Source organism: Acaromyces ingoldii (genome assembly GCF_003144295.1).
Source record: "Acaromyces ingoldii strain MCA 4198 unplaced genomic scaffold FA10scaffold_3, whole genome shotgun sequence".
In the NCBI taxonomy this organism is placed as follows: Eukaryota; Fungi; Basidiomycota; class Exobasidiomycetes; order Exobasidiales; family Cryptobasidiaceae; genus Acaromyces; species Acaromyces ingoldii.
The window spans coordinates 2770353-2790317 of record NW_020290249.1 but is presented as its reverse complement, the minus strand read 5'-3'; the positions used below and the strand labels follow the sequence as shown (position 1 = coordinate 2790317).

Genomic DNA, 19965 nt, shown 5'->3' with positions numbered 1-19965 from the left:
TTGCCAAGCTCGACATCATCATGATCTCAACAGCGACTGAGACATCAACAGGCCTTGCTCCTGGCGCTCTGACACCATCGCAGCTCGAGCAGTTCCGCAAAGATGGCTATCTGATCCTCCACGGCTTTTTCGACCCAGCCCCGATCCTGGCCCGCGCGCGCGACGTGATCCAGTCTTTTGATCCTGCGGCGCACCCGCTGACGAAGTTCGTCACTGGTTCCGACGACGACTCTACAAAGGAGAACGAAGAGCATGTCGGCAATGCCTACTTTCTCGAATCGGGCGACTCGATCCGATTCTTTCTCGAGGAGGGCGCAGTGGACCCAAAGACGGGCCAGCTGAACAGGCAGCCGGACCTCGCCGTCAACAAGGCTGGCCACGCTCTCCATGTACTCGATCGTACTTTTTACGACCTGTCATTCAGTGACAAGGTCCAGAATCTCGTCAGATCGCTAGAGAGCTTCACGGAGCCAAGGACACTGCAAAGCATGATAGTAAGTTACACCTCTCTCTTCAGGCTGCTTTCCTCGCCGCCTTTGCTTTCTCTCGAAACTGAGCAACTGCTTCCGAGACAGATTTGCAAGCAGCCTTCGATCGGCGGCGCAGTCCCTCCGCACAACGACAGCACGTTTCTCTACACCGATCCACCGAGCGCAACCGGCCTCTGGTTCGCCCTGGAGGACTGCACAAAGACCAACGGCTGCCTTTCCTTCTTGCCTGGCTCCCACCGCTGGCCCCTCGACTCTCATCAGCAGGGCAACGAGCAAAGGCCAAAGGAAGACAGGGACGTGAAAGAGAATTACGGTGTTCCACGGGGTGTCAACAAACGCTTTGTCAGGAAGGAGCCGACGAACACGTCGGCAGGCACGACATTCGAGGAGCTCAGCGTTAGCGAAGAGGACGCGTGGAGAGACAATGAGGCGAGGGTGGAAGAATGCAAGGCCGGTGAGCATGTCTGCTCTCAGCCTTTCTCTCGTCGTGTGCTGACAAAGATTGGAACTTAATAGGTACTCTGGTCCTTATCCATGGCTCCGTCTTGCACAAGTCTGAGAAGAACCTTTCAGATCGGTCGAGATACATCTACACCTTCCACGCCATCGAGGGCGATGAGAGCAAGGCGAAGTACGATGAGAAGAATTGGCTGCAGCCCACAAAGGCGACGCCTTTCAGCAAGCTCTACAACCCTCCTCCGGCTCCTGCTCCTGCTGCCTAGAAGATTGCAGAAGTGGGATGCATTGATGTTCCCTTGTACCATGTTCTAGCAATGAAACACCGGGGGGAAAGCGAGAAATAAGAAGAGATCTAATACAGTACATGGGAGAGGATATCAGAAACGTAAGTCTAGCTCGCCGAGGGAGGATGGGGCTGGGATGCTTCTGGACCCGTCATCGCCGCCATGTCCGACATTACGGCGTCTTCAGAGAGACCAGGGGCTGTAAGCTGCGATCCATTTGCGGGAGCTGGTGCGTCAACGTCCATCCCTTGCGCAAGTGCCATCCGTTCTTCTTCAACTTTGACTGCATCGGGATCTGCGGTCCCGCCATTCTCGTTGGCATTCTCTGTCCTCTGGCGCTGCAGCAACGGCTGCATGATCGAAACTTGCGACGAAGGAGCCCGCGGCTCATTGCTATTGCTTCTACTTTTGTTTCCATTGCCGTTGCCATTTCGTTGATTTTGACCGTAATTCTTTCGATCTCTCCGTCCTCCCTCGCCTTCGTCCTCGCTGTCACTGAGCTCGCCGTCGCGCTGCCTTCTCCGATCCCGCATCCCCTGATCCTTACTGGCACGCACGTCTGGATCCAGCATGTCAGTTGCCAGGCCTTCCTCATCGTCCAATGCCTCGTCCCGCTCTATCCTCGGCTCAACATGACCCTGAACAGATGGGGCAAAGGCTGTTTGACGCAAGTTTTCCATCACTTGAATCTTGAGCTTCTCCAGGTAGCCTCGCGTGTTGAGGTCTTCCATGTTGTTGGGACGAACGTCAAGGGTGTAGTCGGGTCCAAAGTACTGGTAGTACTCATTCACAGGAACCTCTGCCAAAGTAAGTCAGAGGTCAGTCGCGAGCAGACACAAGCAGAGCGATGTCAACACTCACGGGGGCTCAGTTCTTGCCCAGCAGCAAGACCCGTTTCATAGGCCCATGCTCGGCTCACGTTTCGAATCGTGTAGCCTCCACCACCGAGGAGGAGCAGGGGCAGGCCAAAGCTTTTCACGAATTCAACACAGTTGGCATGCCCACGCATCGACAGATTGAAGCTGCCAATCTTATCACCAGCCAGCGAGTCCGAGCCGCATTGCAGTACCACAGCAGAGGGCTGGTAGTGCTCCATGATCGATGTGATGACAGGCTCGAATACGCTCTTGTAGCTCTCGTCGGTGATGCCGTCCCTCAAGGGAAAATTGACCGCGTAATTCTTGCCCTTGCCAAAGCCAGTGTCGCGCAGCTCGCCCGTGCCCGGAAAGAATTCGCCGTATTTGTGAAAACTACATGTCATGACGCGATCCGTGGTGTAGAAGGCTTCCTCGACACCGTCGCCATGATGGACGTCGATGTCGATGTAGAGCACCCTGGGGTGATACCGAAGCAGCTCGAGGATACCAAGGACGATGTCTGAGATGATCTCGGTCAATTTTCATGAAGGTTGCGAGAATATCGCCAAGTGTCTCACCATTGATGTAGCAGAACCCACTGGCGCTGCCCTTCTTTGCATGATGCAGCCCACCGGCCCAATTCACGGCGATATCGCATTTGTCACGAGACAGACGAGCGGCTCCCTCTGTCGGTGTTGGTGGTCAGAGCCAGTCAATTTGACAAATACAGGCCTCGATACTCACCCATCGATCCTCCTGCGCTGATGGAGCAATACTCGAATAGGCCGTCGAATACGGGACAGTCGTCGCCTACGTCAACTGCGGGCCAGAGACACTGTCAATGCTGCACTGTGGACAACCTTTGTAAGAACCTACACTTGAGGCACTCTTTGGCATACGCATCGACATTGTCGGGTGTGACGCGGTAGAGGAAATCCACGTATTCATCGGTGTGAAATTGCGACATTTCTCGCTTCGTGGCCGGTTTTGCGCGCTGTTCAAGTCAAGGGGCATTCAGTTCATGAACAGGAGCAGAAGAGCGAGCAGGCCAACTTACAAAGATCTCCATCTTCTTGTAGAGGCCGTAATTCATGACGAGGCTGTGGCACATGCGTATCCTTGTCGGCTTCATGGGGTGGCCTGGACCGTAATGGTAATTGCCAATGTCAGAATCGAAGAAGTAGCAAACGCGCGATGCGGCCGACGAAGAAGCTGATTCTCCCGGCTTTTGCACAGGCGTCATGAGCGGACCAGTCGAACTTCGCTGATGGTTGTGCCCGCCACCCGTCTGGTTGAAGCCCGAAGGCTGCGGATTCGAGGGCAGAAACGTCGTCGACGATGACATGGTTGAGCCGTCCACTTGGAGATAGTTCTATGGGCTTGCGGATGGATGCAAGTCTGGAGAGAGAGCATTAAGCCAAGGTTCGATTTTGGACATGCAGAACCATGAACCTACAGCTGTCTGTCAATCAAGAAGGCCCGAGGCTCTTGCCAACGGTCGAGAGACCAGAGCAAGGGAAGGGTTAGGTGCAGGGAAGAAGATGAGACGGAACGACAGACTCTTGCTTCTAAAACGGACGCCCTCACTTCACTTCTCCACAGGTCCGTGTCGGCCGAGCTGTTGTCTTATTTTTAATTATTTTTCTCATCCTCCTCCTTCTCATCATCTTCCTTTCAACTCTCTGCCATCCACGTCGACTGGAGAGTCGAAGGAGAGCACCAAAGATGTCGTCACTATCGACCAAGACGGTGCGATTCATTTCTGCCATCTCCATTGACCTCGCGCCCTTGAGCTCCTCGCAGGCGACCCGATCGATGCGCCTCCTCCTCTCCACGCTCCCAACGAAACCACCAGCAGGTGCGACTGCATTCCCGGCCGTCTCGCTCCGGACGCTTTCAGACGAAAAGGCGCAGAAAGTCTCGGTCACGTACTCGAACAAGCAAAAGGCAGATGTGAACCCAGAAGGGCTTTCGCTGCGGGATCTTATCCGCAAGGTGCGTCAAGCTTCTCTTCTTCGTCCTCAATGCGACCGCTTGAACTAAGAGGTGATCCTGTTGGATACAGATCGAAGAACCCGCAAGAGCTTTGAGGGCGAAAGAGGAGGGCATCTGAGCCAGTCGGGTCGTCAATTTCGGCCAGTAGGCGCAGGCATCATCACATGTGTACTTTTATTACTCTTCATCAGAGGAAATCGACATCGACTAATTTACAGCTTGACAGCACCTTGTACTACCTTCATTCGATGGAGGTAACAAGTTCACCATTCTAGATGACCGGAATTACGACTTCAGGGCTAAGGTGATGGCCAATTGACGTCGTACTCTTCGCTCTTCCCCATTTTTTTTACTGTGGTTCTAACGCCGAAATCCGAGGTCCGTGTCCGTCAAGACACTGATGATGACTGTGAGGGGTACTGAGACGGTATATAAGAGGGATGGCTCTTAGAGAACCAGTCAAAGCCTCAATGCAAACAACAATGTCAGTCAAGCGTACAATCCTACAAGCCCTGCCCATCGAAGCGCTTCCCGGCTGGGAATCGCGCCTGGTCTTGCTCGAATACCCGCCCGGGCTGGCTGCACCGCTGCACACCCACCCCGTCCCCGCCACTGGCTTCGTCGTCGCGGGATCCGTCATCTCACAATGGGAGGGAGGCGAAGTGGAGCGCTACTCAGCGGGTCAAAGCTTCGTAGATCTGGGCGTGACCCGGCACCTGCGCAGCGAGAATGCGAGCCAGACGGAGCCGCTCAAGATGCTCGTGTCGTACGTCATCAAAAAGGGCGAGCCCAATGTCAATGCTTTGTGACTGTGTTTGACAACATTAGGGCCTCGAGCGAGGACCCCAGGAGTGTGTGTGTGTAAAAGGCTGCCACCTTCGGGGATATAATGCAATGGAGTCGGGAACCATCACCCAGGCAAAGCCTGGCCCTCTTCGATCGTGGGTCCAGAAATAAAGAGAGCAAATCCAAAGCCCACGCGCGTTCGTTGCCCGAAGCTTTTGCGAAGATTCTCCACTCGGCGAGCGCGCGCGCATCTCACTTTTCCTACTCCTCCCTCGGTCTTAACGAGAATTGGGAGAGGTTCGCTCTGAGAGAGAGAGAGAGATGCCGACGCTCAAGGAGCATCTCGATGCCATCGAGGCGCAGTTCGACCTCGATGGACACAAGCTCGAAGCCATCTTGTCGCGATTTCGCAATCGGATGGAGCATGGCCTCGAGAAAGACGGCCAGAACATGGCAATGATTCCGTCCTTTGTGACAGGCGTGCCCGACGGCACGGAAAAGGGCACCTACCTCGCACTGGACCTGGGCGGAACAAACTTGCGTGTGTGCGAGGTCAAGCTGGACGGCAAGGGTAGCTTCGAGATGAAGCAGGAAAAGTACAAGGTGTGAGTAGAGAACGAGGGACCGACGCCTGTCTCTTATCTTCTGACGGATAGGGGAACGAACGACAGATCGGACGAGCACAAGACAGGAAAGGCAAGGGAGCTGTTTAGCTTCATTGCAAGATGCGTTGAGACATTCCTCAAGTCCGAAAGCAGCTCCCATAACGTTGCCGACGAGGAGCTTCTGCTCGGCTTTACCTTTAGCTTTGTGAGCTCCAGGACCCGGTAAATACTGATTGAATCGGGTCGATCATACTGACCGCTCTTTGCAATCTCACAGCCCGTCGAACAGACAGCCATCGACCGAGGAAGACTTATTAAGTGGACGAAGGGTTTTGATGCTCCAGATGCCATCGGACAGGAGGTTGTCACACTCCTCCAGTCGTGCCTCGACGAGCTGAACGTCAAGGTCAGGGTGAATGCGCTAGTAAACGACACAGTCGGCGCGCTCCTCGCCCACGGCTATCAATCGCGTGGCCCGGCACTGCTGGGCGCCATTTTTGGGACGGGCACGAACGGGGCCTACGTCGAGGATCGACGAAAGGTGGCCAAGCTCGAGGTCGAGGACCCGATTCGACCAGTGCCCAGCTCCATGATAGTCAACACCGAGTGGGGCGGCTTCGACGATGAACGGGCGGTGCTTCCTGTCACCATGTTTGACAATCTCGTGGATCGGACGGCGATCCGGCCGCGCCATCACGCATTCGAGAAGATGATCAGCGGCATGTACCTGGGCGAGGTGACGCGGACGGTGCTGATCCACCTCATCGACAATCTCGTCCTCTTCCAAGGCTTTTCGTCGGACAAGTTTAATGAGATGTACGGCTTCGACACAGCCTACATGTCTGCCGTCATGGCCGACAACGACGGCCAGTCGTCGGCCACGCGCAAGGTTCTCATCGAGACGATGGGCCTCGATCCGGCAAACGTCGGAGCAGAGGATGTCGAGGCCGTCAAGCGCGTGTGCCACTTCGTCGGTCGCCGAGCGGCACGTCTGAGCGCTGTGGCCATTGCGGCGGTGCTTCAACATACAAACAAGACGCAGTCCACTGGCTCGGGTGGTGCAGACGATGTAGTCGAGGTGGGCGTCGACGGATCCGTGGTCGAGTTCCTTCCGCAATTTACCGAGAACATGAAGGAGGCACTCCGACTTATGGTGGGCGCCGAAGCAGAGAAGAAGACTCGTTTCGGGTTTGCAAAGGATGGGAGCGGCGTAGGAGCTGCCCTGTGCGCTTTGCAAGCCAAGAAGCAGGCTCAGGGTACGCACCACCCGCACGCTAAGCCTCATCATGCATGAAGCAAGAGGAAATCGAAGGGGAATATGGGAAGGCATGGGAGGGGATCGGCAAGCTCTTTTCTTATCGTGTATCTGTTCCTCTCTTCTGAATGTGAACGCAAATCTAGAACGTTTCAACAGCATTCGTTTGGAACGCAACCGAGAATCCTTCGACGGACATGTCCGAATCTATGCTTGCTTGCTGTACGATAATTTACACCGTCTTCAGGTTCCTCACAACTGCGACAGAATTCAGAGACATCACACAAAGATCTCAGAAGAGCGCCACCTCCTCTTCATCTTCGTCATCTTCCACTGCTTTGACGATTCCGTCAATATTGTCCTTCTCGTCTCTCGGCCCATCTAGAGGGTTTTCCACCTCAGAATGTCCGGCTTTGCCAGCCATGTCCTGCTTCAATTCCTGCTTTTGAGCCGGTCCCGTATCTTCCTTCGTACCCTCCATCTCTTTCTTCTGCTCCTCTTCGTCGCTTTCCTCCTGTTCGAGTTCATTCTTGTTCCGTTTCGGCGGCCAAGCAATCGTTGCACTTGCTGCCCTTTGACCGCTTCCTCCAACGCCCTTCTCGGACAATGAGCCTTTTCTCCTCTTTCCTCTGCCGGAACCGCCGCCTGCCATCTTCTCTTTCGCATAGCGCGACATGGCCTCCTCGGCTCTGCTTCCGCCCAGCAGCTCGTCGTTGACATGTGTGTACTCGACACCGCCTCTCCTAAGGATCTTTGACGTGTCGCCATCGTTGTCAGCCCTCTTCCCTTTCCTCTTCCGTCCGTCTGAAGCCTCATCGAGATACCCCTTGACGAAGTCGTCGAGATCCATCTCGGGAGCCTCCACGCCTGCCGCAGCCGCAGCCAGATGCTGGTCTCTGGCAAATTGCTCAAAGGCAAATTTAGCCTCGCGGATGTCGCAATCCTCAATCATTCGCTTCGTCTTGAGCTCTGTCTCGTGGAGCTCAAAGAGGTGCTTGATGCCGCGCTCCATGCCTTTTTCGAAGTACCTTCGCTCCTTGGAGGCTTCGTAACCGATGCGGCCCATCTGTTGCTTATACAATTGACGATCATATACGACCTCCTCTAGCGAACCCTTGCCAATAAGGCGGAACACGTCAACGTCGCGAACCTGTCCAAAGCGATAAGCGCGGTCCATCGCCTGCAGGTCATGCGCAGGGTTCCAATTCGGATCGAAGACGACGACCTTGTTGGCGCCCGTCAGATTCAAGCCGGTACCGCCTGCAGTCGTCGAGATTAGAAAAGCAAAGATTTCAGCTTGGCGGTTGAAGGAGTCCACGAGCGCCTGTCGCTTCTTCTGGGGCGTGGTCCCATCAAGCCTTAAAAACTGCGTGCCCTGCATCTCGATGAAGCTGCTCAACCAGTTCAGGAGGCTCTTGTTCGATGTGAAGATGAGGACCTTGTCGCCTCGCCTCTTCCAGTCCGCCATGAGCTCCTTCAAGACAATCCACTTTCCGCAGAAGACCTCGCGAAAGCCGTTGAGGCTATTGTTCTGCTTCAAGGCCCAGTCGTCGGGAAAAAGTCGCTGGACAGTTTCGAGCTGACGAAGGTAACGGACCTTGCGCTCCCTGTCGATCTCCCGAATCGGTGCCACGATGTTGTCTTGAGGGTCCGGGAAAACCAACGCAAGGTGATTGGAACAACTTTGAAGCAGATGCAGATACCGGAACATGTAATAGTTCCAAGGCTTGCCGTCCGCGGTTGTCTGATGGCAGCACCCTTTGCGTTGGTATGGGAAGCCCTCGTCATCAAGAAGCCCACATTCGCAAGCTTCATGAGACCGACGAATCATGAAACATTCTGGCTCATTCAGGATGCGCTTGTAAGCTGCGATCTGCATATGCGTCAACGGACAGAAGACGATCTTGTCCGTCTTGATCGGCAGCTGGTCCTGGATGAGCGACTTCGTGCGGCGTAGAAAGGATTGAGGGAAAAGGTTCTTTACCAGCCGTTTCGCAACGTCTCTTGCTCGGTCGACCTCCAAAGGATGGTGGCCCGCAACCTGACCTCGGCGCAAGGGCTCAGCGACGAGCTCACGCCAGTGTCGCAGCGTACCGTACTGGTCCGGGTTGCACCAGTCGAGCAAGGTCCACATCTCTTCAACGCGATTCTGGATGGCTGTTCCCGTCAGGCCGAACCGTCGAGGGCAGGCAAATGAGCACATGGCCTGGTGTAGCTGGGAGGAGGGGTTCTTCACCTTGTGGCATTCATCGATGAAAATGCAAGAGAAGGAGAGGTCCTTCAAGCGATCGATCTGAAGCTTTGCAGTCTCATGCGACGTGAGCAGAATGTCCAGTCGGCCCTTTTCAAAGTCGTCGATGGAATCCCTCGAGACGGTTGCATGCTCAAAATATCCCCAGGTGTTGAGCTCGCCTTGCCAATTTCCCACGACAGAGCTGGGGCAGATTATTAGGCAAGTGGCCCAGATCTTATCGGCTTGCTGCTTGCCCGAGCTCGACCTCCCCGCCCTGACGGCGTTGATCCGACGATTCTCGTCTTCGGCCACCGTCCCACGCTTCTTCATGATCGCAGAAAGGAAGGCGATAACTTGAATCGTCTTTCCGAGGCCCATGTCGTCGCCGAGGAGAGCGCCTCTCCCATTGCGATAAGCTTCGTAGAAAAATCGAACGCCCTCTCTCTGATATTCTCTCAAAAACCGGTTGATGTATCGAGGAACGTAGACGTCGGCCGATGCATCGAGGCACATCGGTCCCACTTTTCGCTGTTCTTCATTTGTAAAGAACGAGGGACGGCACTCCACGTCCACTGCTGCTGGTATCGCATCGAGCTGTTGGCCATGAACTCGACCCCGCAGCGAGAGAGGTATGGCCTCTTCTTCCTCCTCGTCGTTGTCATTGCCTCGGGCCCTCTCCTCTTTGGTGCCGCTGGTTCCCACTTGATGGTCGACAGATCTTGGAGTATGAGCGGCCAAAGTCTTTTTTACGGGAAACGAGAGCGAAATCAGGTGCTCGTCAGCATCTGAAGAAGCCGGAGGCTGCTCCCTTTTGATGGATTTATTTTGTGAAGGAGGTGGTCTCGCAAGACGCTCTTTCTCTTCCGGGTCACTCGAGATTTCTCTTTTCGTTGTGGATGAGAGCGAGATGAGACCATCCTTTGATGAGCACGACGTGGTATATGGTGCTGTCGAAACAAGAGGTCAGCTCGTACACAAATTTAAATAGGCACACACGCAGACTTACCGTTGTCACCTAGCAACTGGCTGAGATCGAATTGACCTTGAGCAGAGCTTTGGCCACGTTGTGGCTGCTCCTCTTCGTCGTCCTTCCCATCGTCGTCGGACCGCTGCCCCGAACCACCTCCGATGGCGTCGCTATCGGTCTCTCTTTTCATCATTGTCTCATCGGACGACTTTCTGAGGCGATGTGCCTCCTGCTCCGTCAAGCCGAGCAGCTGCCTCAATCGATGAAACAAGATCTGGTCATCCTCTCTCGATATCTTCTCCTTCTTCTTCCTCTTCACATAGCGCTCTACATGGTAATGCTCAATCAGCATCTGTCGACGCCTGTGTTCAAGCACTGATTGGGCGGCGGTGAGACACTCAACTGTTCAGCAGCTTTGCCTCCGCCCGCGCTCTTCTCTCCTGCTCCGCCTCGGCCTTGTACTCTTTTGCCTCTTCCACTGCCTCCCTGACAAAGTCGTCATCCTCGTCTTCATAGTCTCCGTCTTTGTCGCCGACATCGCCACCAGCGCTAATCAGTTGAGAGGAGCGGCCGCGCATTGCTGAGCGCCCGTGTGCTCAAGCCATCGTCGTCACATCGAGCGGACAAGGCTGAGCTCAGAAATCCAGCCAAGTCCAAATGTGAGGCGCGCGCCTCCGGCCGCCAATGTGGAGAAGGAAGCTTCCGGTTTGTCGGACGGACGGTCGCTCGGTCAGAAGGAGGACAAAAATGGAACGGAAACAAAAAAAAGGTTAAGGCTCTCTCTGGCTCTTACCTCCGACTGCCACGACGAGCAACCATGGCGATGAACATGGGACCATTGCGGGTCGCTGCGGCAGCATCTTTTGCTCGGGTACAGCCGACGGGCACAGTACGGTCCATTGTGACGCTCGCAAGCCGCGTTGGTCACCTGCATTGCACTTGCTGCTGCTGCTCCTCTCGCTCCTCCCCTCTCCCCTCAAAGGGGATCTGGTCCCGAACAAGGCGGTTTGCAACCGAGCCGAGCGCCGGTGTCAGGGCAGCCAAGGTACCGCACCAAGCACTACTCTCGGTGGAAGGCCGGGACGCCATTAAGCTACTCCAAGGCCTCGTCACCAACGATGTCCGGAGGCTGGAGGCTGGTGGCGATGCCTTGTACTGCGCCTTCCTCAACCCGCAGGTGAGTCTCTACACCTCGTTGCCCATCACAAGAGAGCGACATAGGAGATCGTTGTCATGAGCTCATACGGTCACGAGTAACACGCAACAGGGGAGGATGATAGCGACGGCCTTCCTGCACCTCATTGCCCCCGACCATGTTCTGGTCGACACGGATGCGCGTACAGCAGAGTCGCTGCTAGCCTTCATCAAACGCTTCAAGGTACGCTCCAAGGTCAAGCTGAGTGATGTCAGCCATGAGTACTCCGTCTGGGCTCTCTGGGGTGCCGGCTCCGAGGAAGTAATCGAGCAGCTCAAGGGCGATGGCAGCGGCATCGTTGTCCTCAGCAGAGATGGACGGACGCCGGAGATGGGCCATCGACTCCTGGCAAAGGCCGAGGCACAACGTGAGTCTCTTCAAATGCCGATTCTTCTGTTCTCAGTCATTGACCCAACCTCGATTGCTCCTGTTCTTCCGTAGTCCCTGCCGCTATCACTGGACTCGCCTCCTCGACAAACACGCAGCAGGACGCATACACGGTGCATCGCACCCTCCAGGGTATCCCCGAAGGGCCTCTCGAGATCTTGCCGAATCAGAGCCTTCCACTCGAGGCATCGCTCGACTACGCAGGTGGCGTCGACTTTCGAAAGGGCTGCTACGTGGGCCAGGAGCTGACGGCGAGGACGCACCACACGGGCGTCGTCCGCAAGCGCGTCGTTCCCGTCAGCCTGTACTCGCTTGGTCAAGCGCCTCAACCACCGGCAGCGCTGGCGTACGATGAGCCTAGTGCGCAGCAACACCTGCAGCCCGACAGCGGTGCCGATGTCCGGTCGGTCCCCGCGGCTGCCTCTTCTTCTTCAGCTGCATCAGAGGCCCCTGCTAGACCTGCACGAGGAAGGTCTGCAGGCAAGTACCTGTCTGGGATAGGAAATGTCGGCCTGGCCCTCCTGAGGCTTGAGCAGGTCGCGCGATGGACCGAGCCCGGAATCGAAGGCGCGGCCGACACAGACGGCCTCTTGATCAGGACCAAGGTTGGTGACGAAGACGTCGGGATGCGGCCGTGGATCCCAAGCTGGTGGCCAAAAGCCGAGAGTGAAGGGAGGGGCAAGCCAGCGGTAGGCGTGGGCGAACATGGCGTTCCAGAATGATTTGTGGACAATTCGAAAAAGTATGGTACAAATACATATGAGAATGGAAGCCACAGCCAGAGCACCGTAATCATCTAATCGGCGTCCTCCAACTCCTTCCTGCTCTTTGCGGCAACCTTGTCAAGGTATTCGCCAAGTCTTGTGACCAGATCTGCCTTGTTTCCCGTCTTTGGTAGGCGGTAGTACTCGCACGCTGCCTTGAGTTTATCATTGACGAGCTGGTGGCAATGGTCAATGAGCGAGAAGTTAAGTTAATAGGACAGAGGTCCGAGCGAACACAAAGGACACTCACCGAGCCGAGGATGCCCTCTCGGTGCCTCCGCTTGAGGTCTGGCTCCTCGTCATTGCCAAAATCAGCCGGCCTTTTCTTGCTGCTTGTCCGGACCCCATCGCCATCATCGCCGTTGTCGAAGCTTCGCGATGTACGCTCGTCGTCTTCAATGACGCCGTTCCACTCCGTGATGAGGTCGCCTGCGCGCTTCTTGATCGTCGCATAGGCCGGCATCGTCTTGTCATCGACCTCTTCTGGCACCTCGTCGTTGAACGCGACGGCCAGGAGAACCTTGTAGTGATGATTCAATGCTGGATTAGGGAAAAAGTCTGGGTTGAAAGCGGAGTTTTTGGTGTACGCTCGCACGATGCCGTGAGCCGCCTGCACTTCCTCGTCGTTGGCTTCAAAAGGTAGAGCGAAAGGGTTTCATCAGAAGAGAATCGGAAGCGAAAAGTGCGATTCACCCACCAACGAGCATGCCTTGCTGCTTCTCGGGCGGCTCACGAATGTCGTCGGCGAAGGGCAAAGGGATCACATACATCCCCGGAGGCTCCTTCTGCCCCTCGTCGTCGCGCTCCTCGAGCTGAGGCAACAGTGCAGCGAAGCATGGCGTCGCGTTCATTCGACCGCAAAAGATAGCCAACGCCATCTTTTTCTTCTTTGCCATACTCATGAGCAGTGAAGAGAAGCACCGCACCGAATTCTTCCATGCCTGTCGTCACAAGCGGGTTAGAGTCTGGATCCGTGTGATTCTTGTAGCTCCACTCACGTCGTCCGAAGGATATATGAAGTAGGAATGCTTGACATTCTCGTAAAATCGTAGTTCAGTAATCGGCTTGAAGCCCAAGATCTTTATGCCTGAAAGAAGCGAACGCTCAGTATCGGTCATCGTGATCGGGACGTTCGTCCGCTCTGACTCACTTGGTTTCTGTCCAAACATCCTCAATGCTTTCATTTCGTTTGGGGAAAAGCGGACCTTGGAGCGGAGGCTAGCGTCACCTCCAAAGGAGAATGCCACGTCGATGTCTCGGTCTTTGTCGAGCTCTCTTCCCGTGTCCTTATCGAAGCAAGGAAAGACGTATGAGCAATCGAAAAGGCCTCTAGGTAGTCTTCTACACACCACGCATGCGAGCGACGTATCAGTGATGATCTCCTTGTACACCACTGGATCATCTTCGTCTTCTCCAGGAACTGCCTTGACTTTGACCGGTAAGCCTTTGGTTGCCCGAACGATCGTGCAGTATCTGGTGGCAGATCGTCAGATCCTTGCAAATGTGAATATGTTTCCTGTCCTACCCACCCTTTGACGCCCATTGTGACACCATGTCCTAGCATTAGAGGAACGCTGAAGATCGTTCGCTTGGGCGTCTGCCTAGCACCAACATCCTCTTCGAGCGTGTCGAACTTGGTCGTGGCATTCCATGGCCGTTTGACCGCTGACGAATCGGGGGCTTCGCTGGTCGATAGTGTCTCGTCGTCATCATCGTTGTAGACAGAAAAGAGGTCAGCGTAGAAGAGAGACGTATCGAAGGGATGGTCCTCTGTAGAGATGAGAAAGGGCTCGAATTCGATGCCTCGCTTCGTCATGCTCTGTCGAAAAGGAGAGTGAGATCGGCAACGCTATGGCTTAGAAGCTTCTCTCACTTTGACTTTCTCCAGAGCAAGCCTCTGCTGCTCCGCTTTTCCTTTCTTGTCTCCCATAGGATCATCTTCATTCGTGACAAAAAATATTCGCTTGGAGCCAGTTTTACCGCTGAGGCCAGGGAAAGAAGCATGGAGCAAGCGTCAGCGAAGCAGGAAGATGAATGTATGAAGCCCCTCAAGCTCACGCATTCAAGATCATCGCTTCGGCGTTTCCAAGCGCATGGTGTATGCGAGACTGCTTGACGCTGGGTTTGTATTTGTCGCGGAAGTAAGATGTGCCATTGTCGAGAGAGTCTGCAGCAGTCTCAACTCAGCCGACCCGTCCTTCTCTGCTAAACAATCGGCATCTCCGTCCTACCCACTCTGAAGATCATCCTTGAGCTCTGAAAGCGACGGGACATCGACCTGCCGAATCTTCTCTACTGTGACACTGTTTGGATGCGACACATTCTTGCCAGCTTCCTCGACTCGGGTCTCGTCCTGTCAAGAGGTAATCCTCCACTCAGCGCGCGGAGAAGGAGCAAACAGGGCCACAGATGACTGACCGTATTGAAGAGGATTATGCCGACCAGGTCATTGGGACTGTTGACCAGCTTGCTTTTCTGAAAGGAAAAGGCAGCCTGCATCGCCCTATGAAATAGGCTGACCTCGGGCGCATCATCGTCCTGGCCTTCGTTCGAAGCGGGGATGAGCGTGTCGTGCATCTTTGTGCCGGCGTCGATGAGCCAGAGGACTGTGTCCCTTGTTGTCTGCTGCTCCCACTCGATGAGATCCTCTTCATCCTCATTGGCATCTTCGATGTTCGCGTGCCTCCTTGGCATTCCCGTGCCCCTCGAAGACATCGTGGCCTACCTAGATGGCCGATGGTGTTGGTTCACTAAAAGTGGCGCGTGCGAGCGCGTGCAAAGTTGGCGCATGTTCCCTTAGTCCATGCCATATATCGTCGACGGTGGTCACAGGGAAGGCAACTGCTCTTCTTGCTTACCTTCTCAGCAATGAACAAAAGCGCGAGTTATTGACTGTGCAAGTCACCCATCAAAAACAGAAGCGCTGGCTGTTCGTTCCGCCTTTATAGGTGCCAAGAACATGTTGTGTTTGCTCAAGTAGCTTGCGTAGGATTCGAGCACTGGCATTACCAAAAGGCCATCCATTGGTCCGAAGCCTCCTCTTCCATCGACCTGCTTTGGACACTGGACACCTTTCCTTTCAGGATCGGTTCTGTCAGAATTGGTTTTGTGGGATCCCTCTGCAGAGCGAGGAGGGAGCAGTACAGAAACGGAATCTGTCCAGGCTTTCAGAGGCATTCTGTACGCACTTCGCTTCCCTTCCAACATGGCAATCACAGGTCTCTGAACACAGGTCGAACCGGCCTTCATAGGGTCTGCTTATTCCCAAGGACCCGATCGTGCGCAAACCCATGAAATACAAAGAGTGGCAAGCCGGCATCCGTCTTCGCCTCTCGACGCGTCACTTCCCATGCGAGGAGCGTCCGGACAAAGACGCGTTTTAGTTGAGGTCCTTCTTCTCTCTCTATTTTCTCCCAGCCTTTCCGCAAAAGTCTGCTTGGCGAAGCTCAACACGATGGCATCTTCGACCGCCAGCGAGAGTCTCAGCGCAATGTCCTCGCAAGCATCGCACCAGCAGCAGCACCAGCAGCAGTGGTTGGGGCAAGAAGCCAGACCCACCGCTGACGTGCCCATGTCTGATCCTGCGTCGGACGCCCCGCAGTTCCCCGTCGCGCCGGCCGCTTCAGCAGCATCGGTGCGCCCAGAAGAGCCCGTTGTGGGGTCTTCAGCATCCAAAAACACCGCCGCTGCTCTTGGAGAGGAGGAAGCAGTGTCCGAAGGGCCACAAGACGAGGCTGAAAACGAGGCAGAGGTCGAAGGTCTGGACTTCCTCACCCCTGGCGAGAAAGCAAAGAAGGCAGGCGCAGCAGCAAAGGCTGGTGAACCCTCGTCTTCGATGCCAAAAGCGGCGGCGGAAAAGGGAGAGGTGGTGGCGAGAAAAAGAAAGCCAAAGGCCAAGGCCGCAGAATTGGGTGAAGAAGACTCCGGAGAAGCAGCAGCAGCAGCAGCAGCGGCACCGACAGCGATCAAGAAAGGAAAAGGGCCGGGTAGTGGGGCTGCAAAGGGGAAAGTGAAGGCTGCAGGAGCTGGAGCTGGAGCAGCAGGAGGCAAGAAGTCTAAAGCGACAACAGCAGCAGCTGCTGCTGCTGCCGAAAGTGCTGGGCAGGGCAGCAGTAGCGCCGGGCTGGGGGATATGTCGATGATGTCGACAATGTCCACAAACCAGACAAGCACACCGGGTCAGAGCATCTTCCCACTCACAAGAGTGGCTAGGATCGTCAAGGTGGGTCATTGTGTCCACGTCAAATAGCAAAGAAATACCTACTGACCCTGACAACCTTTTAGGCTGATCGTGACGTTGAGATGACGTCGAAAGATGCCATCTATGTCATTGCTAAAGCCACCGTGGGTCTCTCACCCCATTTACTCCTTTACTTCCCACTCCTGAGCGCTCATGCATCTCCATTCGATATTAGGAACTCTTTATTAAACACCTGACTGACTCGGCCTACACCAAAGCACGCCTCGACAAGAAGCGCACCATCACGTACAAAGAGCTGGCATCTGCCGTTCACACCCAGCCCGAATTCTTCTTTCTGCCAGAGGTGGTGCCGCAGCCGATCAGCTTAAGCAAGGCCCTGGCAAAGAGGAAAGAGATGGCGGATCGGGCGTATATGCGCGAGGCGGGGCTCTTGGACGGCGAGGAGGAGCGCGAGCCAGACGAGGAACCAGAACAGCACCCCGTAGCCGGCGAGCGAAACGACGACGACGATGACGAGGACCTGCCAGATCTCGAGGATGGCCTATCGAGCGCACAGAAACGGGGCGGATTGTCCGCAAGCAACTCGGCCACGGGCTTGACAAATGGCGCTCGCAAGAGGCAGAGCGACGTCCAGGAGGTCCGAGGAGATGGCATCATCTTGGGTGTCGACGAGGACGGCGATACGCCCATGGAGAGCGACGGTCCAATCTCAGCCAACGGTCAGCACCCGATCGACGAAGAACTAATCTGAGATGTAGCGGGGCACATCAGTTCGATATCTCGATGTGGCCAATGCTATCTGGATTGATTGAAGTGAAGATGTGTATATATGTGTCTGTGTGATCCTTGGCATGGGTGTCTCAGCATGAGAAGCAAGTCTTCAAGCGGTCCAATCGACATTTCGGACATTCTTTCTACCTCGCAGCAGACCCGACCCGCTGTCACTGTGTTCCATCGTATGGGAAAGGGGTGATGCGCCCATAGACGGGCTCCAGGTACTGGACCCACCATTGTGGCTGGAGAAGAGATGAGAGTGATTGTGGAGTTCCTCGAGCTCATGCGTGCTCTTTGCGCTTCCTCTTCTCGCTGCTTCATCCGTCCCATTCGAGCCTGGGCCAGTACCATCGCGCTGCGCCTCGCCTTCCAAGCCAGGACCGTTGCTTCCCGTCACGTTTCTTCCACCAGAGCGTCCCAATGTGGCTCGCGCCAGCTCCGCGCTGGGCCGTAGTGGTGGCGTGTCCGAGAGCTGCTGTGGCGTGTGAGCTCCATTGATGCGACTGTAGTGCTGGGTGCCGTTCCGTACACTGCTGTTCTCGGCAAAGGCGACGAGGCTCGCAGTCTTCAGGTCCTCGTATCCCCTCTCCAGGGCCTCGTCCAACCCGATCCGCCCACGGAACGTGTCGCTGAGAAGCTGACCCCAGCCTGCCGATGACGAGCCAGGAGAGGCATTGTTCGCTAGTGGACTCGACGAAGGTCCGTGCCCTGCAGCTTTGGACCTTCTCGTCGACGACTCAGGCAAAGGCAAGCAGTCGTGAATGGGACGCGCCCAGTTGGAGGCCGGACCAGGATTGGGAGGCAAGCCGGCGACAAGGTCGTCCATGATTGCCACTCCCACTGTCTCGCCAAAGGTCCCGTCGGGGCGCGGGTATTTCCGCCTGTTGTTGGGCTTGTATGCGTGCGCGACCTTTCCCTGTGCCGTCCGAGAGAGGGGTGGCTCCGGGATATCGTTCCAACCTTGGTAGCCACCGCCACTGCCGTTGCCGCTCTGATACGACGATCGAGGCGGGGACGAAGAGACTGATGAGGACGTCGAGGGGTGAGCCAGGGCTGCAAGAACGGGCCGATTGGTCGACTCGGGCGATGAGGTGACGCTCGACACAGATGCGGCCTCCTTCTTTCGTGGCCTCGGTGCGCCAAATGTCCACTTGTTTGGCTTCCAATCATCGTTGCCCGCGCCGCTGACCGAGGCGGCCGACTCGCTGCGGGGGCCATCGCCACTCGTCCGTCGCGACGATGGGAGTGTACTGGGCACCAGCGAGGGCTTTTGGTTCTGCATCGAATCAATGGTATCTTCGCCCTCATCGCCTCGCAATCTTGCCCTCTCCGCCAGTCGAAGCAGATCCTCGACGCCGCTTTCGCCTGGATCCTGAGGCTGATCAGACTGTTGTGTGATGCCCAGCGCAAATCCAAAGGCAGGGCTGCTACCACCATCATTGTCTGCATCTGCCCCGTCAATTCTCCTCCCCTTGCCCTTGCCGCCTGCAGTGCTCGGACCTGTAGGAAAGTAGGACATCGCCTGAGTGGGCACTCTCCGAACCTCTGCCGCGGCCAAGACCGGCGCCGACGAGGTACTCCCACTTGTGGCGGCCGAAGTTGTCGATAGATTGCGCTCGTGAGACTCGATCAGCCCGACGCTGACCTGATCGTCACTGGCTCCTTCTTCACTCGGCTTCCTCCCCGCGCCCTCTGTATCACTGCTCCGTCCGACGTCAATAAGCGACAACTTTCCTTTCACATCTTCTGTCGCTCTTGCTCTCGCTGGCAACCCTCCTGTGCTTGGCCCAGCACCCGAGGAGCCATCATCGATAGCATCATCGTTCTCATCGAGCGGAATGAAGAGCTCTTTACGGCTCTGAATCGAATCGCCAGGCCAGAGGCCATTCGCTCTCCGTAGTGTCCCAGCATTGGTCTTGTACTTGAGCGCAAGCGAGTCGAGCGTATCCATCGAGCTGATCGAGTGGACGAGTACGAGTCGGGTTGTGGGTTGCTGTTGCGATTGCGCCGCTTGAGCCGGCCTCCTCCGAGGCACAGAGTTGACACTGGTAGGTAGCACTGACGCCGAAGAGGAGGAGGAGGAGGAGGACGGAGATTGGCCAGCTATCCCAAACCATCCCTCGAGCCGATCGAGCGTCGTCACGCGTGCGGTCTGAACATTGTCCTGATGTCCCTTGGTATTGCCTCCGTCTACATCGCGTGCTGTAGGCAATTGACCCTCATCTCCCCCCCTTTTGGCAGCCGCGCCTCTTCCCCTCCTCGACGTGAGGCCAGCAGAGGAAGACGGGCTGCGTTCATACGAGGGCCTTGCTGATCTTGCCGCAGAATCTTCGTAGAGAGGATGGCGCGGAGCCGGATTGAGCCGCTGCCCTGGCTCACCCTCGTCGGGGGATGACAGCGTGTCGCCGACGTGGACCAGGACCGCGTCGTTGCTGCCCATCGCACCTTGCCCTGGCGATGGGCGGCGCAATCTCTGCGCCATTGCGACCGGTCTCCTCTCCCCTCAACAGCCCTGCTGTCTTCAGCGGGTTCCGTAATGCCGTCGTGGTTGGAGTCGGTTCAGCTGTCGCGGCTGCTGTTGTTGTTGCTGCTGCTACTGTTCCCCCTCCTCAACCTCCATCAAGAGCGCGGTTCCTCTGGTGGCCCCATCGAGCTAGGCTTGAAATCAAGGTGTCGTTTCGCAAAACACGTGGCATCCGCCTCGCACGGTCT

General features: G+C 56.0%; 10 protein-coding genes across 10 annotated transcripts; 6 read left to right on the top strand and 4 right to left on the bottom strand.

Moving 5' to 3' along the window:
- Positions 1-20: 20 nt before the first annotated feature.
- Positions 21-1213, top strand: FA10DRAFT_229643 (phytanoyl-CoA dioxygenase; the record flags this gene model as incomplete). The annotated part of the gene is made up of 3 exons (XM_025518798.1): positions 21-494; positions 576-945; positions 1008-1213. The coding sequence occupies 3 exons, from the start codon at positions 21-23 to the stop codon at positions 1211-1213; spliced, it is 1050 nt and encodes a 349-aa protein (XP_025378116.1).
- FA10DRAFT_267347 (hypothetical protein) lies at positions 1214-3639 on the bottom strand. Its single transcript, XM_025521875.1, has 7 exons — positions 3548-3639; positions 3149-3489; positions 2968-3085; positions 2836-2910; positions 2670-2777; positions 2096-2611; positions 1214-2033 (listed from the first exon to the last, which is right to left on the bottom strand). Exons 2-7 carry the CDS (start codon positions 3434-3436, stop codon positions 1342-1344), a joined length of 1797 nt encoding a protein of 598 aa, XP_025378115.1. The 5' UTR covers positions 3437-3489; positions 3548-3639; the 3' UTR covers positions 1214-1341.
- A 119-nt stretch (positions 3640-3758) lies between these two features.
- FA10DRAFT_267346 (hypothetical protein) lies at positions 3759-4315 on the top strand. Its single transcript, XM_025521874.1, has 2 exons — positions 3759-4086; positions 4157-4315. Exons 1-2 carry the CDS (start codon positions 3817-3819, stop codon positions 4202-4204), a joined length of 318 nt encoding a protein of 105 aa, XP_025378114.1. The 5' UTR covers positions 3759-3816; the 3' UTR covers positions 4205-4315.
- A 107-nt stretch (positions 4316-4422) lies between these two features.
- FA10DRAFT_267345 (hypothetical protein) lies at positions 4423-5022 on the top strand. The gene has a single exon (XM_025521873.1). It carries the CDS (start codon positions 4569-4571, stop codon positions 4893-4895), a length of 327 nt encoding a protein of 108 aa, XP_025378113.1. The 5' UTR covers positions 4423-4568; the 3' UTR covers positions 4896-5022.
- Positions 5023-5184: 162 nt separating this feature from the next.
- FA10DRAFT_252590 (hypothetical protein) lies at positions 5185-7211 on the top strand. The gene is made up of 3 exons (XM_025519659.1): positions 5185-5477; positions 5544-5682; positions 5755-7211. The coding sequence occupies exons 1-3, from the start codon at positions 5194-5196 to the stop codon at positions 6769-6771; spliced, it is 1440 nt and encodes a 479-aa protein (XP_025378112.1). The 5' UTR covers positions 5185-5193; the 3' UTR covers positions 6772-7211.
- FA10DRAFT_267343 (hypothetical protein) lies at positions 6913-10653 on the bottom strand. The gene is made up of 3 exons (XM_025521872.1): positions 10336-10653; positions 9972-10259; positions 6913-9912 (listed from the first exon to the last, which is right to left on the bottom strand). Exons 1-3 carry the CDS (start codon positions 10508-10510, stop codon positions 7025-7027), a joined length of 3351 nt encoding a protein of 1116 aa, XP_025378111.1. The 5' UTR covers positions 10511-10653; the 3' UTR covers positions 6913-7024.
- FA10DRAFT_267342 (Aminomethyltransferase folate-binding domain-containing protein) lies at positions 10541-12436 on the top strand. Its single transcript, XM_025521871.1, has 3 exons — positions 10541-11109; positions 11200-11494; positions 11569-12436. The coding sequence occupies exons 1-3, from the start codon at positions 10750-10752 to the stop codon at positions 12234-12236; spliced, it is 1323 nt and encodes a 440-aa protein (XP_025378110.1). The 5' UTR covers positions 10541-10749; the 3' UTR covers positions 12237-12436.
- FA10DRAFT_267340 (SPOC domain-like protein) lies at positions 12227-15039 on the bottom strand. The gene is made up of 11 exons (XM_025521870.1): positions 14697-15039; positions 14514-14631; positions 14337-14445; positions 14152-14260; positions 13808-14097; positions 13628-13751; positions 13429-13564; positions 13277-13365; positions 12976-13219; positions 12529-12908; positions 12227-12454 (listed from the first exon to the last, which is right to left on the bottom strand). The coding sequence occupies exons 1-11, from the start codon at positions 14991-14993 to the stop codon at positions 12311-12313; spliced, it is 2040 nt and encodes a 679-aa protein (XP_025378109.1). The 5' UTR covers positions 14994-15039; the 3' UTR covers positions 12227-12310.
- A 628-nt stretch (positions 15040-15667) lies between these two features.
- FA10DRAFT_267339 (hypothetical protein) lies at positions 15668-17301 on the top strand (the record flags this gene model as incomplete). Its single annotated transcript, XM_025521869.1, has 3 exons — positions 15668-16500; positions 16563-16622; positions 16694-17301. Coding segments are annotated over exons 1-3 (1360 nt in total), but the record flags the coding sequence as incomplete, so codon positions are not given.
- Positions 17265-19911, bottom strand: FA10DRAFT_126983 (hypothetical protein). The gene has a single exon (XM_025517958.1). It carries the CDS (start codon positions 19733-19735, stop codon positions 17360-17362), a length of 2376 nt encoding a protein of 791 aa, XP_025378107.1. The 5' UTR covers positions 19736-19911; the 3' UTR covers positions 17265-17359.
- Between the last annotated feature and the right edge of the window lie 54 nt (positions 19912-19965).

Coding starts and splice junctions, on each gene's coding strand:
- FA10DRAFT_267347 (XM_025521875.1), bottom strand. CDS start 3,436: ATGTCATCGTCGACGACGTTTCTGCCCTCGAATCCGCAGCCTTCGGGC. Junction 3,086..3,148: donor ACAAGAAGATGGAGATCTTT/GTAAGTTGGCCT, acceptor TGACTTGAACAG/CGCGCAAAACCGGCCACGAA. Junction 2,612..2,669: donor TGGGTTCTGCTACATCAATG/GTGAGACACTTG, acceptor AGATCATCTCAG/ACATCGTCCTTGGTATCCTC.
- FA10DRAFT_267346 (XM_025521874.1), top strand. CDS start 3,817: ATGTCGTCACTATCGACCAAGACGGTGCGATTCATTTCTGCCATCTCC. Junction 4,087..4,156: donor TGCGGGATCTTATCCGCAAG/GTGCGTCAAGCT, acceptor TGTTGGATACAG/ATCGAAGAACCCGCAAGAGC.
- FA10DRAFT_267345 (XM_025521873.1), top strand. CDS start 4,569: ATGTCAGTCAAGCGTACAATCCTACAAGCCCTGCCCATCGAAGCGCTT.
- FA10DRAFT_252590 (XM_025519659.1), top strand. CDS start 5,194: ATGCCGACGCTCAAGGAGCATCTCGATGCCATCGAGGCGCAGTTCGAC. Junction 5,478..5,543: donor AAGCAGGAAAAGTACAAGGT/GTGAGTAGAGAA, acceptor AACGAACGACAG/ATCGGACGAGCACAAGACAG. Junction 5,683..5,754: donor TCGGCTTTACCTTTAGCTTT/GTGAGCTCCAGG, acceptor GCAATCTCACAG/CCCGTCGAACAGACAGCCAT.
- FA10DRAFT_267343 (XM_025521872.1), bottom strand. CDS start 10,510: ATGCGCGGCCGCTCCTCTCAACTGATTAGCGCTGGTGGCGATGTCGGC. Junction 10,260..10,335: donor GGAGGCAAAGCTGCTGAACA/GTTGAGTGTCTC, acceptor ATTACCATGTAG/AGCGCTATGTGAAGAGGAAG. Junction 9,913..9,971: donor CCAGTTGCTAGGTGACAACG/GTAAGTCTGCGT, acceptor TTGTTTCGACAG/CACCATATACCACGTCGTGC.
- FA10DRAFT_267342 (XM_025521871.1), top strand. CDS start 10,750: ATGGCGATGAACATGGGACCATTGCGGGTCGCTGCGGCAGCATCTTTT. Junction 11,110..11,199: donor GCGCCTTCCTCAACCCGCAG/GTGAGTCTCTAC, acceptor AACACGCAACAG/GGGAGGATGATAGCGACGGC. Junction 11,495..11,568: donor GGCAAAGGCCGAGGCACAAC/GTGAGTCTCTTC, acceptor GTTCTTCCGTAG/TCCCTGCCGCTATCACTGGA.
- FA10DRAFT_267340 (XM_025521870.1), bottom strand. CDS start 14,993: ATGTCTTCGAGGGGCACGGGAATGCCAAGGAGGCACGCGAACATCGAA. Junction 13,752..13,807: donor GTCACAATGGGCGTCAAAGG/GTGGGTAGGACA, acceptor ATCTGCCACCAG/ATACTGCACGATCGTTCGGG. Junction 13,565..13,627: donor ATACGTCGCTCGCATGCGTG/GTGTGTAGAAGA, acceptor TGCTTCGATAAG/GACACGGGAAGAGAGCTCGA.
- FA10DRAFT_126983 (XM_025517958.1), bottom strand. CDS start 19,735: ATGGCGCAGAGATTGCGCCGCCCATCGCCAGGGCAAGGTGCGATGGGC.